The sequence below is a fragment of the Babylonia areolata genome, chromosome 1, assembly GCF_041734735.1.
Source record: "Babylonia areolata isolate BAREFJ2019XMU chromosome 1, ASM4173473v1, whole genome shotgun sequence".
Taxonomy (NCBI): domain Eukaryota; kingdom Metazoa; phylum Mollusca; class Gastropoda; order Neogastropoda; family Buccinidae; genus Babylonia; species Babylonia areolata.
In genome coordinates, this window is record NC_134876.1 from 98,343,370 (window position 1) to 98,360,949 (window position 17,580).

General features: G+C 40.9%; 1 protein-coding gene across 1 annotated transcript in view; it reads right to left on the bottom strand.

Annotated features, from left to right (window-relative positions):
- Window positions 1–571: 571 nt before the first annotated feature.
- Window positions 572–17,580, bottom strand: part of LOC143294490 (cytosolic Fe-S cluster assembly factor NUBP1 homolog) — a 48,844-nt gene continuing 31,835 nt past the window's right edge. Inside the window, exons 6-11 of the mRNA XM_076605893.1 lie at window positions 13,020–13,110; window positions 10,533–10,687; window positions 8,122–8,232; window positions 6,309–6,411; window positions 4,368–4,451; window positions 572–1,464 (exon numbers count right to left, since the gene is read on the bottom strand). Coding sequence (XP_076462008.1) covers window positions 1,391–1,464; window positions 4,368–4,451; window positions 6,309–6,411; window positions 8,122–8,232; window positions 10,533–10,687; window positions 13,020–13,110 — 618 coding nt within the window. The 3' untranslated portion in view covers window positions 572–1,390. The remainder of the gene's footprint in view (window positions 1,465–4,367; window positions 4,452–6,308; window positions 6,412–8,121; window positions 8,233–10,532; window positions 10,688–13,019; window positions 13,111–17,580) is intronic.

The window sequence follows — 17,580 nt, forward strand, 5'->3', positions numbered from 1 at the left end:
AGTTTATGTGTAGGTCAGTCATCCACTCCTTAATTTTTATATATATATTTTTTTTACAGAAGATGTGTAGTACTATGGATCAGTCCACATGCTTCAACACCTTGAAACTTCAACTGTTGACTCACTCAATACTGTCATTCATACACTGCCATGTCCAGTCAAATTTGACATTATTGTTCTTAGTTCAGCCCACTGCATAAGGCCATATCAGGACTGGTGTATGGTGAAATCCAAGCCGTGCTGCCAAGAGCAACACCAAGCAGAGGGCGTACAGTCACAACTGCTCAAAACGGAACAGGCCATATTTGTTTTCTTTGTGCAGGTACATGTCTGTGAATTTATCTCCATCAATAATGACTGCCACTTTCTACACAAAACTACATTTAACTGATTAAAAAAATGTTATATTCTTTTTTTTTAAGGAACAGGCTCTTAATATGGTTGAAGTTTCACCAATATTTCAAAGCAAATCATCATCTTTATTTTGGATTCTATGTAGTTTCATGCAATATATGTGGAAAACTAACTCACACATAATCATACTCTACACACAAACAGCAGGAAAACAGCATGAATTTGATGAACAGTTGGAACTGTCCAGTGTTTTATTTTCATTGTGAAACCACTTTTGTTCTTTTTCTTTTTTTTATATATATATATATACGATAACAACATGTGAATTTCAAATCTTCAAAGCACCTGCGTGGTACAAAATTAGTGATTCGGATTTCTGAAATAGCTAATAAGCAAATTAAAATGAATTACATCCATATAGGAACAAGTCAATCCTACCATACTGGCAGTCAAAAGCTGTTCTGGCATAATCATCATCACTTTCATGGTCTGAAGGATCAGAACAAGGTCTGACACATCATGGAGACAGTTTCCACAGGAAGTGCACTGGCACAATGTATACAACAACCTGAACCTGACATGTCCACTTTCATGGAAACAACACAAATCCTAGTTTTTGATAAACTAAACTTTTGGATTTTTTTCATTCTATCAACAAAATTCTTGATTAAATCCAGTTTGCGATCAACAACACAGTCTGATTTTTCTTTTGATTAACAAGATCTGATTAATTAAAACAGATTGTGAAAATTCAAACCATCTGAATTCATTTTTCTTTTAAATTCCTCTCACAGAACTCTGATTGATCCCAGATTGTGACAAATAAAACTGTCTGATTAATTAATTACAAACATTCATTATTTCAATAAGACTCCTGAATCATTATTTCTATTCAGCATGTAAAAAGGAAAAAAAAAGGACATGATACGCCCTGCAGAGGGGTATTATCAATGGGTCCCATACAACGGAACAGCTGCAGACCACATAGTTCTGAACGATGGTGGTGTTCTCCATTTCAGGGTGTGGCACGACACTGTCAGCTCTGATCCATCTGTTCCCCAGTCTCCTGCTCTGTGCTGGCCTTGTGTTGAGAGCAGTAGTCTGTGATCTCTGAGGGACCGGAAAAAGGACACTTTCCTTCATAAAGTCAATATCTTTCATTCTCATTATTGATTCTTTTTTTGCATTTACATTGCTCATATACATTAAAATCTTTTTTTCTAAAACAGAAGAAGAAGAAATAATAATTATAATGATGATAATTGATATTCACATAGTGCTAAATCTTGTGCAGAGACAAGTCAAAGCACTTTCACACCAGTCATTCACACGTATGCATAACTCTAACTGGAGAAAAAAAAAAATCAAAGTGCATGGAAGAAAAGTATATATACATCTAAAATATGGCAACAGTGTTTCAAACATGTACATGGGGTTACTCCTTTGCCATCGATATTCATTATGTTTGATCCTTCCCCCATTCTCATTATTGTTTGCTATGTTTTGTCTTCCCCCCTTTGTCATGAATGTACAGAACTTTCTTCTTTCCTCCCCCTTTGTCATGAATGTACATAACTTTCTTCTTTCCCCCTTTGTCATGAATGTACATCACTTTCTTCTCCCCCCCCCCCCCCCTTTGTCATGAATGTACATAACTTTCTTCTTTCCCCCTTTGTCATGAATGTACATAACTTTCTTCTCCCCCCGCCTTTGTCATGAATGTACATAACTTTCTTCTTTCCTCCTTTGTCATGAATGTACATCACTTTCTTCTCCCCCCGCCTTTGTCATGAATGTACATAACTTTCTTCTCCCCCCCCCCCTTTTGTCATGAATGTACATAACTTTCTTCTTTCCCCCTTTGTCATGAATGTACATAACTTTCTTCTTTCCCCCTTTGTCATGAATGTACATAACTTTCTTCTCCCCCCCCCCCCCCCCCGCCTTTGTCATGAATGTACGTAACTTTCTTCTTTCCCCCTTTGTCATGAATGTACATAACTTTCTTCTTTCCTCCACCTTTGTCATGAATGTACAGAACTTTCTTCTTTCCCCCTTTGTTATGAATGTACAGAACTTTCTTCTTTCCCCCCTTGTCATGAATGTACATAACTTTCTTCTTTCCTCCTTTGTCATGAATGTACATAACTCCCCCCCCCCCTTGTCATGAATGTACATAACTTTCTTCTTTCCTCCTTTGTCATGAATGTACATAACTTTCTTCTTTCCCCCTTTGTCATGAATGTACATAACTTTCTTCTTTCCTCCACCTTTGTCACGAATGTACATAACTTTCTTCTTTCCTCCTTTGTCATGAACGTACAGAACTTTCTTCTTCCCCCCTTTGTCATGAATGTACATAACTTTCTTCTCCCCCCCCACCCCCCCCCCTTTGTCATGAATGTACATAACTTTCTTCTCCCCCCCTTTGTCATGAATGTACATAACTTTCTTCTTTTCCACCCTTTGTCATGAATGTACATACCTTTCTTCTTTCCACCCTTTGTCATGAATGTACATAACTTTCTTCTTTCCCCCCTTTGTCATGAATGTACATAACTTTCTCCCCCCCCCCCCTTTGTCATGAATGTACATAACTTTCTTCTTCCCCCCCTTTGTCATGAATGTACATAACTTTCTCCCCCTCCCCCCTTTGTCATGAATGTACATAACTTTCTTCTTTTCCACCCTTTGTCATTAATACCTAACCATTCTTTATTTTTTAAAAGTCTTCCAAAATGCAGTGTTATATGTGAATCTTGATCACCATATGAATCTAATATCAACATCTCATCACTTTTTAAGTTTTCCACATTTTACATAAAATATCTTATTGCCCTTTTGAATGCTGAAAACTGCTTTCTTATCAGTCAGCATCAGCGCTATAGTCTCTTGGTTTACTTATCTTTAAAGTACCCCTCCCCCATTCAGAAGTGTGCAGTAAATATTTCAAATGTCTCCAAAGACAGTTTCCAATAGGAATCATTCAAGGTATTTTAACATCATTATCTAGAGAATTTGTATTTATCCAGTACAATATCACACAAGTGAATGGCAAAAGCTAAAGTATGTGTGTGCATGGGTGATGAATAGGTGGTGTCAGTATGTCTGTTTGCAGAGAGAAAGAGAGTGCATGTGTGTGTGCATGTGCGTGTGTGTGCTGTTTTTTCTTATTTCTATTTTATCATCACATGCTTCACAGTTTATTGATGTCAGACACTTTCACATAAATATGAGGAAAAAAAACTGCTGATCAGGCTTCTCTCTCTCTCTCTTTGGTTTATTTTGTTTTATTTGTTGTTGTTGTTGTTGTTTTTTGCTTGTGCTAGTTGGCACATCACGTGTTTTTCCCCATTTTTTTTTTTTATTCTTGATTTTTTTCTCCTTGCACTGAAGGTTCTCTTCTCTTCAATCCCAAAAATGACAATACAAAAATTCAAGTTATCATCATCATTTTTGTTGTAGTCAAAATCATAATGTACACCACAGAGAGATTAAACATACTTAACCAGTCTTAATGACGTCATGCTTTCACCCCCAGTTCAAAACAGAGTTTGTTGAAATAAGAAAAAAGAAAAAAGGAACTTCTTCTTCTGCGTTCACTCGTATGCACACGAGTGGGCTTTTATGTGCATGACCGTTTTTACCCCGCCATTTAGGCAGCCATACTCCGTTTTCGGGGTTGTGCATTCTGGGTATGTACTTGTTTCCATTACCCACCGAACGATGACATGGATTACAGGATCTTTAACGTGCGTATTTGATCTTCTGCTTGCATATACACACGAAGGGGGTTCAGGCACTAGCAGGTGTGCACATATGTTGACCTGGGAGATTGTAAAAATCTCTACCCTTTACCCACCAGGCGCCGTCACCGCGATTCGAACCCGGGACCCTCAGATTGACAGTCCAACGCTTTAACCACTCGGCTATTGCGCCCGTCGAAAAAAGGAACAACACAAGGAACAGGTAAAGAAGAGAGGACAGAGGCCACTACACAAGTGAGCACTCACTGTCTATGATCTCTTTGAAGGCCTGGGTAGCTGGGGAATCGGGGACTTCCTCCAGAAACGATTTCCCCTCATCACAGCACTTGCCTGAAAAAGAACACTGCACTAAAGAATCACAACAGATAACCAAGCACCAAGCATCTGTTGACCTGATGCTTATGCTGACTTCTTCTTCTTCTGCGTTCGTGGGCTTCAACTCCCACGTTCACTCGTATATACGCGAGTGGGCTTTTTACGTGTATGACCGTTTTTACCCTGCCATTTAGGCAGCCATACTCCGTTTTCAGGGGTGTGCATGCTGGGTATGTTCTTGTTTCCATAACCCACCGAACGCTGACATGGATTACAGGATCTTTAACGTGCGTATTTGATCTTATGCTTGCGTATACACATGAAGGGGGTTCAGGCACTGGCAGGTCTGCACATATGTTGACCTGGGAGATCGTAAAAATCTCCACCCTTTACCCACCAGGCGCCGTCACCGAGATTCGAACCCGGGACCCTCAGATCGAAAGTCCAACGCCTTAACCATTCGGCTATGGTGCCCGTCTGCTTATGCTGACAAGACTTCAGAGAAAGTTTGAACTTCATTGTGAAATTTGGTGTCTGGCTGCACTTAAAACGTTTATCACAAACATTTTAAGCCTATTATCCCAAGTAAACCTATCATTATTATCATCATGCTTTGTTTTATCATAATACATCATCATATCATCAGATACTATTATTATCATTATTATACATTAAAGGGATAAAACTGTTACAGGTCTGAGGCAGAAAAAAGCACAAGAGAACAAGGAACAGAGACAGACTAAGTGACAGACACAGAGACAGACGAAGTGACAGACACAGAGACAGACTAAGTGACAGACACAGAGACAGACTAAGTGACAGACACAGAGACAGACTAAGTGACAGACACAGACAGACTAAGTGACAGACACAGAGACAGATCATACACAGGCAGGACAGTCCAGTGATGACACACATCACTATTCGGAAGGAAAAGAACAGATACTAAAGGAGAAAACATGAAGCAGGGCTTAAAAAAACACATGCTTGAAACACCCACCCACCCAACTGTCCAGGACAACTAAACCATTTGGCCGACAAGTGGAAACTGCTCTCTCCACTTGTCCGTTGAGCGACCAGTTTTTGACTGTCAGTGAAAGATGACTGAACAGCACACTTCAGCCGCACTTCCCTCCTCACCTTTTCACACCCCCACCCCATCCTGGTCTTTTCTTTTCCTGTAATGCACACTACTTCTACAACTGATTATGTCTGCTGACTTGCTGCTCCACCAATTGTTACCTTTATGAACTGTCTCTTTACTTCTGAAGGGCAGGGAGAAATAAGCTGGGTTACGGAGGGGGCTCGCAGATATTTTATCTACATGTCCCCAGGACAACTACAACGTCTCAGTGAATTTTTGTTTTCTTACCTAAATGTTTTCTTTAAACATGGTAGTTAATATGTATGCTGTGATCAAGGAAGGGTGTGCCAGTTGCTCATTCGTTTTTTCGGTTTTATCTGTTGATGAGCATTTGTCTTTTTAAATGTTATTATTATCTTACTGAATATTCTCTTTTTATAATGATTGAAACATACACATGCGCTCAACACGCAGGCACACACGCGTGTTCGTGCGCACACACAAAACGATGCATGCACACGCACGGGCACACACGCAACACACACACAGTTGTTACACTCTGAATGTAATAGCATCTTACCCACATGTTTTTCTTTTTACATAATAATTGATGTGTGCATGGTGATAAGTGAAGGGTGTGTCAGTTTTTTCGTTTGTTTTTTTTGCTGACGGGCATTTTATTTTAAGTGAGCCTAAAGAAAATTTTCTGTTTTTGGTTGAAGCAGATAATAAAGTATTTTGAATTGAACTGAGTTGAAGAAGCGTGAAGGGCAAGCAGCGTGGCTGACCTATGCGTGGGTCCAAAGGAAGTCTGCCCAGGAAAGGGACGCTGAAGTCTGACGCCATTTTCTCCCCCCCTCCAGTCGTGGCGGGGAATATTATGGAGTCTTTCTGCAATCAGTCAGCAAAACAAAACATATAACAAACAGGAAAAAGTAACACAAAATCAAAAGCGAAAAAAAAAGAAAGAAAGAAAAAAAAACATGCCAGCAACAACAACAACAAAGTATCCCTCAATTTGTTAATCATGACAAGAAATATTAAGAGTCTTTCTGCAATCAGGTAACAGTAAATCTTACACAGGGAAACAAAGTCCAAAACAAAACAAAAATGAAATGAAATCATGATAACAGTTAAATCTGGATTGTGTCTTTCTATGAAGAACATGCTCAACTGTGCTGTATGATGCAAAAACCAACCTGCAATAATAAGAATAACTTTATTATCTCCAACTGGAGAAATTTGGTCAGGTGCATTATCACAACATAGACAAGTAAACAACATGGGGACCATAACTGTAAAAGTCAACAACAGCTTTTACGAATATTACGAAGACACAAATGTAAAAAATATCACATACACCGTTTCATACATACATCCACACACTGCAGGTAATAACTAGTATTCTTAATGTAAAAACAGAAAGAATTAAGAAACATTATTTTGAATATAATTATAAGCATAGCCTACTATATTGCACATTGATTATAACAGACAGATAAGAATAGAGATAAAATGCGGAAAACCACAACCAGATAATCAGCACACACCCGCACCCACCTACCCCCCACCCACCCTACACACGTGGTTTACTTGATTAAACAAGAGTAATAAACATATATTCTCAAATAAAAGCATTTCACATATTCGCTTTTAAAACATTGCAATTAATTATTACATCGTAATTATTAACAGAAATATATTTAGAATATGGATGTTACACAAAAACGAAAAGGAATACATCTCATAAATATTAGAGAACGATTAATTCCACTCAAATTTTATAGACAGCCATGTTTATTTAAACTCATTTTGTTATTGTCGTCTACGAACGAAACTATTGTTCAACATTTTGCTTTATATTTACATAGAGCATTTAAACAACGCAGTACTTATGTAACGTAATTTTTCTTTGTAGTGATATGCGACTTAATGTCAATTCCATGTGTACCCCCTTCTAAGGGGCTATGGCCTATATGAATAAAACATCATCATCAACATCATCAAAAAAAACAACCAAAAAACAAAAAAACACATCTCATATCACAATATTTAACACCAGTAACACAAGAAAAATGCCCCTCACACAAGAAGACAGCTGAACCATTTTGCAAATTTCACGATCACATGAATGCTGGAAACAAACAAAATCAAACTGTCTGTCATTTTTGACTAATGTTTCCCCGCACATGATGATGTGAAGCAAAGTATCTTTAAACAACTGACAACACATAACTCAAAAGATATATATATATATAAAAAAAGGCCTGCATAGATTAATATGCATACATGCAAGCTAATCTGAAACACAGATACCTTCCTAAATAATAATATGAGGAAGAAGTGAAACAACAACAATAACACTACTACTACTTCTACTACTACTACTACTAATAATAATAATGTGCATTTGTACAACACTCAAAGCTCATATTAAAAGTACAAAAGTACATTAGCATGAATATTGTACAGAAGTATGAAAATTATACAAACTTGCTAGAAACATCACTTCTGAAATGGTGTAACATCAGTCACAACATACTCATAGCTCTCCAACCTAAACACACACACACACACACACGCACACCTTGAAGCACTTACCTTACACTTAGGACACACAAACACGCTCATGTTCTCCACAACACCAATGACAGGCAACCCAACACGCTGACAGAAGTTGATCTCTTTGCGTACGTCTATCAGCGACACTTCCTGAAACAGCAACAAATTACTCATGATTTGATTATTTGAGCTGTTATGTACTGTTATTCATTCAGATAAGGACTGTGTGTGAAGCTGGTTCTATGCAAGCAAGGGAGAGAGAGAGTGTGTGTGCGTGCGATCATGCGTGCGCATTGTGTGTGCGTGCGAGCACGTTTGTGTGTGTGTGTGTGTGTGTGTGTGTGTGTGTGTGTGTGTGCATGTGTGTGTGCAGGAGGTAGAGCGGAAACACAAACCAAAACACTTCTTCAAATAAAGGCAAAAGCCCTTTACTGCGAGGGTGTGACACATGTTATATATGATGTTATGTACAATGTTATATAGGAATTCTAACTGGTAACAGTCATATTAACACCACAGCCATTTCTACACATATAGTAAAATGCACAAACAAAAAGACCATTACATCATGACAATCTGCCTTTTCAAAGATCTGTAAATGTAAATGGCGAGCCCATAACAGGCTGTTTCTAGATGAAAACAACAAATTTAATCCATATTATATAAGTGACAAATCTGTTCAAAATGGTAGAAGGGAGAGACAGACACAAAGAGTCTGTCCACAGTGTCTTTTCAGTGTAATTTGTCCAAAATGTCTCCCAAGCGTCTTCCCGTTGCCATGAGTATTCCTTTCTAACGTTCAGACATTCTTTGCCTCTTGCTGATTCCAAATGTACCATTTTATCATGCCCACAGTGATGCAGGCACTAAAACATGCATACACATGTACAAATCAACAGCGACCCAGCCATATAAAAGTACATAATTACGTGTTAATTCATTATGTCAGTTCATCAAATTCCAGATTAACACACAAAAAAAGAGAGAAAAAAAAGAATTTAATTGAAGAACAAAACGGAAAACCTGGGCTGAAGAAGCAGAAATTTACTATTAATAAGCCTTCAGTGGAACAGGCAGGAGATGATGATGCTCTGTCACTGTATTACCTCCCCTGGCTTACAACACATTTCTAAATAATGGGTCACTGACAATACGTTACAGGCTACATTTCACTGTACACCTTTGCACATCGTGTGCCAGTCTTGCTCAGTAGGAACATGAAGTTTGTCATGAGTTGCTAATGCAAATTATGAAAATGCTGTGGAAGCAACTATGTCCAAATCAAAAAGGAAATTTTCTATCTAAAATTACGTTTAAATAACATACTTACCATGACCCAACTAGTGCAGACTCCGGCAGGGGTCTGACATTCCTGTCCTGTGCAAACTACTATCCGCCTATGCGGAGAAAACGAAAGTACTACGGCCGATAACCTCCTGGAAGTAGGTAACGTCCCCTTTGTCCCCCTGGCTAGCGCCCTCTTTTTCCGGCAGCCATCTCGACACCTGTTCCTGTGCACTTCATACGGCTAAGTTTTTTTTCGCATTTTCGATCTATCTATCGATTCTTTGGCGTTTCTATTTTGTGTCCAATTATGTCTTTAAACAGGTCGCACAATTATGTAGCTCGACTGGGAGATCGGGCTAAAATTAAGGCACGATCGCAATCGATTCGCGATCAGTCTGGGCCCTCGACTCAACTTAGTGTCCTGGGGGCACGAAGCATGCAGAGTGATTTGTACATGCAACACCATATCAGCTTCTCTTCATTCTGTAATGCCCGACCTAAACACTGGCAGACAAAATGTACTTGTCAGGCCTTGATGTGTGTGTGCAAATCAAACCAGAAATCTTCTTCTCCCTTAACTCCATGAAGAGTCATGGGGGCCGCACAGAACTGTTCACCACATTCCTCCAGGTCTGTCAGTTGTGTATCAAAGCCTAGGTCTCTGCAAATGGTTTTCCCATCCATCCATCATTTTCTTTGGGTTTCTTTTTTTTTTTCTTTTTTTTTTTTTTTGTCTTTTCCATCAGGACAAACCAGGGCTGCTGATTCCTGAGTGCTGACTATCACACAAAGAAACAAACAAAACAAAAAAACTGAAGGACAGCACTCTTTTTCCTTTCTTGGCCTTGTAGTACGGATCAAACTGCCCTTCTCAGAATGTGGGGTCCCCAGTTTGGTTTTAAAAGTCTCTAAAAACAAACCTCTGCCATTCTGCTTATCATCTTACTAAGGTGTTTCCTGAACTTCTGCTCTGTGTGTGTGTGTGTGTGTGTGTGTTTTTGCATGCACACACGTGTTTTTGTTTTGTAACTTGCATTTATATCTATGTATATATAACTTTTTACTGCTGACATCACCAGCTCCGTGCCTGGGAGGTGTGAACATCAATCTGCATTACTATCATCATCATCATTACTGAATCAGTGGTGGGAGTGCTGACACACCTGAGGGGTGGTGAGGATGATGGCCCCATCCACCTGTGCCTGACTCAGGTACTGCACGACAGACAGGTGCTCGTCGGAGGTGCCAGGCGGCGTGTCAATCACCAGGTAGTCCACCTGCCCCCAGTCCACATCACGCAGAAACTGCTTGATCAGTCCTGCAACACACCCACACTGACATAGGTCCTGCAACACTCACATAGGTCCTGCAACACACCCACACTCACATAGAACAACAGCTTGATCAGTCCTACAACACACCCACACATAGAACAACAGCTTGATCAGTCCTACAACACACCCACACATAGAACAACAGCTTGATCAGTCCTACAACACACCCACACATAGAACAGCTTGATCAGTCCTACAACACACCCACACATAGAACAACAGCTTGATCAGTCCTGCAATACGCCCACACAAGTAGAATGTTGGCCAAGAGGTAACACGTCTGCCTAGGAAGCGAGAGAATCTGAATGCACTCGTTTGAATCCTATAGCCACCAGTATTTTCTCTCTCTCAACTAGATATCGTGGTGGTCTGGATGCTAGTCATTTGGATGAGACAACAAACCGAGGTCCCATGCGCAGCATGCAGTTAGTACATGTAAAAAAAAAAAAACCCACAGCAACAAAAGGGTTGCTCTGGCAAATTCTGTAGAAAAAATCCACTTCAATAGGAAAACAAATAAAATTGCAGGCAGGAAAAATACAAAAAAACGTGTGGCGCTCTCATTGTAGTAACACGCTCTCTCGAAATTCACACAGAAAAATCTGTTGTGACAAAAAGAGTAATACAATATAATGCAATACAATACAGTGCAATACAATACAATGCAATACAATACTGAGATAGGACAACAGCTTTCAGGCGCATAATAATAATAATATTTACATAGCACTGAATCTTGTGCAGAGACAAAGCGCTGTCGCACCAGTCATTCACACGCATGCATAAAACTGGAGAAACTGAAGACAAGAAAGAGGCAAGGAAGGGAGGCTTTCTTGGGAAGAGGTGGGTTTTAAGGCTAGACTTGAAAAAGCTGAGTGTGGAGACCTGACGGAGTGAAAGAGGAAGTTCATTCCAACTGCAAGGTCCAGAGACAGAGAAAGAATGGTGGCCAACAGTGGAGTGTTTGAACCTGGGTATGCGTAAACAGAGTGGATCCAAAGCTGATCGTAGACAGCGAGATGGAGTGTAGAGATGAAGGCAGCCATAGAGACAGGAAGGGGCAGATTTGTGAATCATTTATAACACACGGTGCATATATAATATATATATTTAGAGTTGTCCAGTTTTGAATGTCCAGGAAGCAGTTACATATTTCTTGCAAGAGCGATGACAATTTTTCAGGGGTATCGTTCTTCTGGAGTTGAGTGTTATCAGCATAAGAATGATGACTGACATTATGGCAGTTGGTAATTTCAGCGAGAGAAGCAGTGTACAGTGTGAAGAGCACTGGGCCTATAACAGATCCCTGTGGGACTCCATGCTCAATTTTAACGGGTTCAGACTGGAAATTATCAACAATGACAGACTGGAATCGATCAGTGAGATAAGATTTGAACCAGTTTATTTGAACATCAGCCTCAGGCCTCAACACAAAAGGACTGGTGGTGGAGAATGACAAAGGATGAGGCGGTGTCTTTCACAGCATGATAGGTTCATTAGTCGCATAAAGAAGAAAATAAAACAACAACAACAACAAAAAAAAGCAAACAGGATGCACCTTAAAGATCATGAACTTTCTTTTTTGAAAGGCTTTCTACTCAGTACAACAAAGAACTGCAATTTTATAAGTGAAACAGGGGCACATGTTGGGCACATGGTGGGGCAGACTACAGTAACACAAATCTACAGAATAAACCAGCAGACGTGGTGAAGAGGTTAGCGTCACTTACTGACCACTGAGAGGATACAAGTTCAAATCCCATCAGAAAATGTGCTTTTTTCAGCTCGTGTCTGGCTCCTGCCCGGAGCCGAGTGTGCTATAGACTCATACAGGAAGACTGGGACCACACAGTCAGCAGTCACCCACTTCAAGGACGCGTCTTTGGGAGTGTTGCTATAATGTCCTGACCAACATGTATTGAGAGAGCACAGCCTTGTCCAGTCGTTCCAGAACTTCAAAAACGGAAATACCCACCAACAGCTGCTGTCCATCAACCCCATCATCACTCATGATCATCCAAATAAAAAACAAACAAATGTCCTGATTTCTGGGTCACACACACACACACACACACACACACAATAAATGAATAAAAGAACCCCGCAAACACTCCAGTCACTGGAGTTTTAAAACACAAAAGTGCAGTCATTTAAACAAGACAGTCCCCTGTGCAGCTTGCACAAAGCACACATAAAAACCCAAAGCAACAAGAGGGCTGTGTCCCTGACAGAATTATGTAGAAAAACTCACTTCAAAGGCAACAAAAAAAAAAAAGTAATAGAACACAACACACTATAAACACTGCTCCAGCTCACCATTCTTTCTGGGTCCTCTCCATATGACAGCGTCTTCCGGTCCTTTCAGCAGGAAGCCCACTGACATCAAGGCAAGGTTGTCCGTCACATACTGGCAGACACAAAACACAATGCAAAAAACAACAAATCATGACAGTGATTATTTCATGAACAACAGCTGAATAACAGAATTGTCCATCACACACTGGGGGGGGGGGGTGGGGGGGGTGGGGGCTAGAGATAACCAACAGAAAATCACAAAGCATGACATAACCAACAGAAAATCACAAAGCATGACATAACCAACAGAAAATCACAAAGCACAAAGCATGACATAACCAACAGAAAATCACAAAGCATGACATAACCAACAGAAAATCACAAAGCATGGCATAACCAACAGAAAATCACAAAGCATGACATAACCAACAGAAAATCACAAAGCACAAAGCATGACATAACAAACAGAAAATCACAAAGCATGACATAACCAACAGAAAATCACAAAGCACAAAGCATGACATAACCAACAGTAAATCACAAAGCACAAAGCATGACATAACCAACAGAAAATCACAAAGCACAAAGCATGACATAACCAACAGAAAATCACAAAGCACAAAGCATGACATAACCAACAGAAAATCACAAAGCATGACATAACCAACAGAAAATCACAAAGCATGACATAACCAACAGAAAATCACAAAGCACAAAGCATGACATAACAAACAGAAAATCACAAAGCATGACATAACCAACAGAAAATCACAAAGCATGACATAACAAACAGAAAATCACAAATCACAACGCATGACATAACAAACAGAAAATCACAAAGCATGACATAGCATGACATAACCAACAGAAAATCACAAAGCATGACATAACAAACAGAAAATCACAAAGCATGACATAACAAACAGAAAATCACAAAGCATGACAGTGGTTATTTCATTAACGACAGCTAAATAATATAATTGTCCATTACACACTGGGAGGTTGGAGAAAAAAAACCCACAATGCATAAACAGCAGGAATTATAAAGTGTGACTGCAATTACCTGAGTAGTCAGGAAACTTAAACACACACACACACACACACACACACACACACTCACACAAGCACCATTGTAGTGAGGGTGGAAAGTCTACGAAAGTCCACACAGAAACAGTCAGACAGTCAAACAGAGATGAAGACACAGAGAGATACTGATGTAAATGTTCACCACACTGAAAGATTTGTATTTGTATTTGTATTTCTTTTTATCACAACAGATTTCTCTGTGTGAAATTCGGGTTGCTCTCCCCAGGAAGAGCACGTTGCTACACTACAGCACCACCCTTTTTTTTTTTTGTATTTTTTCCTGCATGCAGTTCTTTTTATTTGTTTTTCCTATCAAAGTGGATTTTTCTACAGAATTTTGCCAGGAACAACCCTTTTGTTGCCGTGGGTTCTTTTATGTACGCTAAGTCCATGCTGCACACGTGACCTCGGTTTATCATCTCATCTGAATGACTAGCGTCCAGACCACCACTCAAGGTCTAGTAGAGAGGGGGAGAAAATATTGGCGGCTGAGCCGTGATTCGAACCAGCACGCTTCGATTCTCTCTCTTCCTAGGTGGATGCGTTACCTCTAGGCCATCACTCCACACACACACACACACAAAGATGCTACTATTTCACACACGAATGAAAGAAAGAAGAGGCAGAGGGAGAGGCACCTGACATTTCCATCGACATCAAACACTACAGAGGGCAACGTACAGCACTGTGTGTGTTGACACAATGAAATCAATAACACCACTGTTTGTCCCATCAAAGAGTGACACAGTGAAGAGCCCGTGTAACAAAAAACACTGACAAAACCAAATCGATAACGTAAGTGTCTGTCCAGTGAAAGGTTTCTGGTTCCATTAAACCACAAACAAAACAGTCCTGCAACACACCCACACTGATACAGAACAACAACCTGATCAGTCCTGCAACACACCCACACTGATACAGAACAACAGCTTGATCAGTCCTGCAACACACCCACACATAGAACAACAACTTGATCAGTCCTGCAACACACCCACACTGATACAGAACAACCTGATCAGTCCTGCAACACACCCACACACAGAACAACAACTTGATCAGTCCTGCAACACACCCACACTGACATAGAACAACAGCTTGATCAGTCCTGCAACACACCCACACTGACACAGAACAACAACCTGATCAGTCCTGCAACACACCCACACACAGAACAACAACTTGATCAGTCCTGCAACACACCCACACTGACATAGAACAACAGCTTGATCAGTCCTGCAACACACCCACACTGACACAGAACAACAACCTGATCAGTCCTGCAACACACCCACACACAGAACAACAACTTGATCAGTCCTGCAACACACCCACACACAGAACAACAGCTTGATCAGTCCTGCAACACACCCACACACAGAACAACAACTTGATCAGTCCTGCAACACACCCACACTGACACAGAACAACAACTTGATCAGTCCTGCAACACACCCACACACAGAACAACAACTTGATCAGTCCTGCAACACACCCACACTGACATAGAACAACAGCTTGATCAGTCCTGCAACACACCCACACTGACACAGAACAACAACCTGATCAGTCCTGCAACACACCCACACACAGAACAACAACTTGATCAGTCCTGCAACACACCCACACTGATACAGAACAACAGCTTGATCAGTCCTGCAACACACCCACACATAGAACAACAACTTGATCAGTCCTGCAACACACCCACACTGACACAGAACAACAACCTGATCAGTCCTGCAACACACCCACACACAGAACAACAACCTGATCAGTCCTGCAACACACCCACACACAGAACAACAACTTGATCAGTCCTGCAACACACCCACACTGATACAGAACACCAACCTGATCAGTCCTGCAACACACCCACACTGATACAGAACAACAACTTGATCAGTCCTGCAACACACCCACACTGATACAGAACAACAACCTGATCAGTCCTGCAACACACCCACACTGACATAGAACAACAGCTTGATCAGTCCTGCAACACACCCACACTGACATAGAACAACAACTTGATCAGTCCTGCAACACACCCACACTAACATAGAACAACAACTTGATCAGTCCTGCAACACACCCACACTGATACAGAACAACAACTTGATCAGTCCTGCAACACACCCACACCGACATAGAACAACAGCTTGATCAGTCCTGAAACACACCCACACTGATACAGAACAACAACTTGATCAGTCCTGCAACACACCCACACTGATACAGAACAACAACTTGATCAGTCCTGCAACACACCCACACTGACATAGAACAACAACTTGATCAGTCCTGCAACACACCCACACTGATACAGAACAACAACTTGATCAGTCCTGCAACACACCCACACTAACATAGAACAACAACTTGATCAGTCCTGCAACACACCCACTGACATAGAACAACAGCTTGATCAGTCCTGCAACACACCCACACTGACATAGAACAACAGCTTGATCAGTCCTGCAACACACCCACACTGACATAGAACAACAACTTGATCAGTCCTGCAACACACCCACACTGACATAGAACAACAGCTTGATCAGTCCTGCAACACACCCACACATAGAACAACAGCTTGATCAGTCCTGCAACACACCCACACACAGAACAACAGCTTGATCAGTCCTACAACACACCCACACATAGAACAACAGCTTGATCAGTCCTACAACACACCCACACTGACACAGAACAACAACTTGATCAGTCCTACAACACACCCACACATAGAACAACAACTTGATCAGTCCTGCAACACACCCACACTGACACAGAACAACAGCTTGATCAGTCCTGCAACACACCCACACATAGAACAACAACTAGATCAGTCCTGCAACACACCCACACATAGAACAACAGCTTGATCAGTCCTGCAACACACCCACACATAGAACAACAACTTGATCAGTCCTGCAACACACCCACACTGACATAGAACAACAGCTTGATCAGTCCTGCAACACACCCAGACTGACGTAGAACAACAGCTTGATCAGTCCTGCAACACACCCACACTGACATAGAACAACAGCTTGATCAGTCCTGCAACACACCCACACTGATACAGAACAACAACTAGATCAGTCCTGCAACACACCCACACTGACATAGAACAACAGCTTGATCAGTCCTGCAACACACCCAGACTGACGTAGAACAACAGCTTGATCAGTCCTGCAACACACCCACACTGACATAGAACAACAGCTTGATCAGTCCTGCAACACACCCACACTGATACAGAACAACAACTAGATCAGTCCTGCAACACACCCACACTGACACAGAACAACAGCTTGATCAGTCCTGCAACACACCCACACTGACATAGAACAACAACTTGATCAGTCCTGCAACATGCCCACACAAGTAAAGTGTTGGCCAAGAGGTAACACGTCTGCCTAGGAAGCGAGAGAATCTGAATGCACTCATTTGAATCCTATAGTCACCAGTATTTTCTCCCTCTCAACTAGAT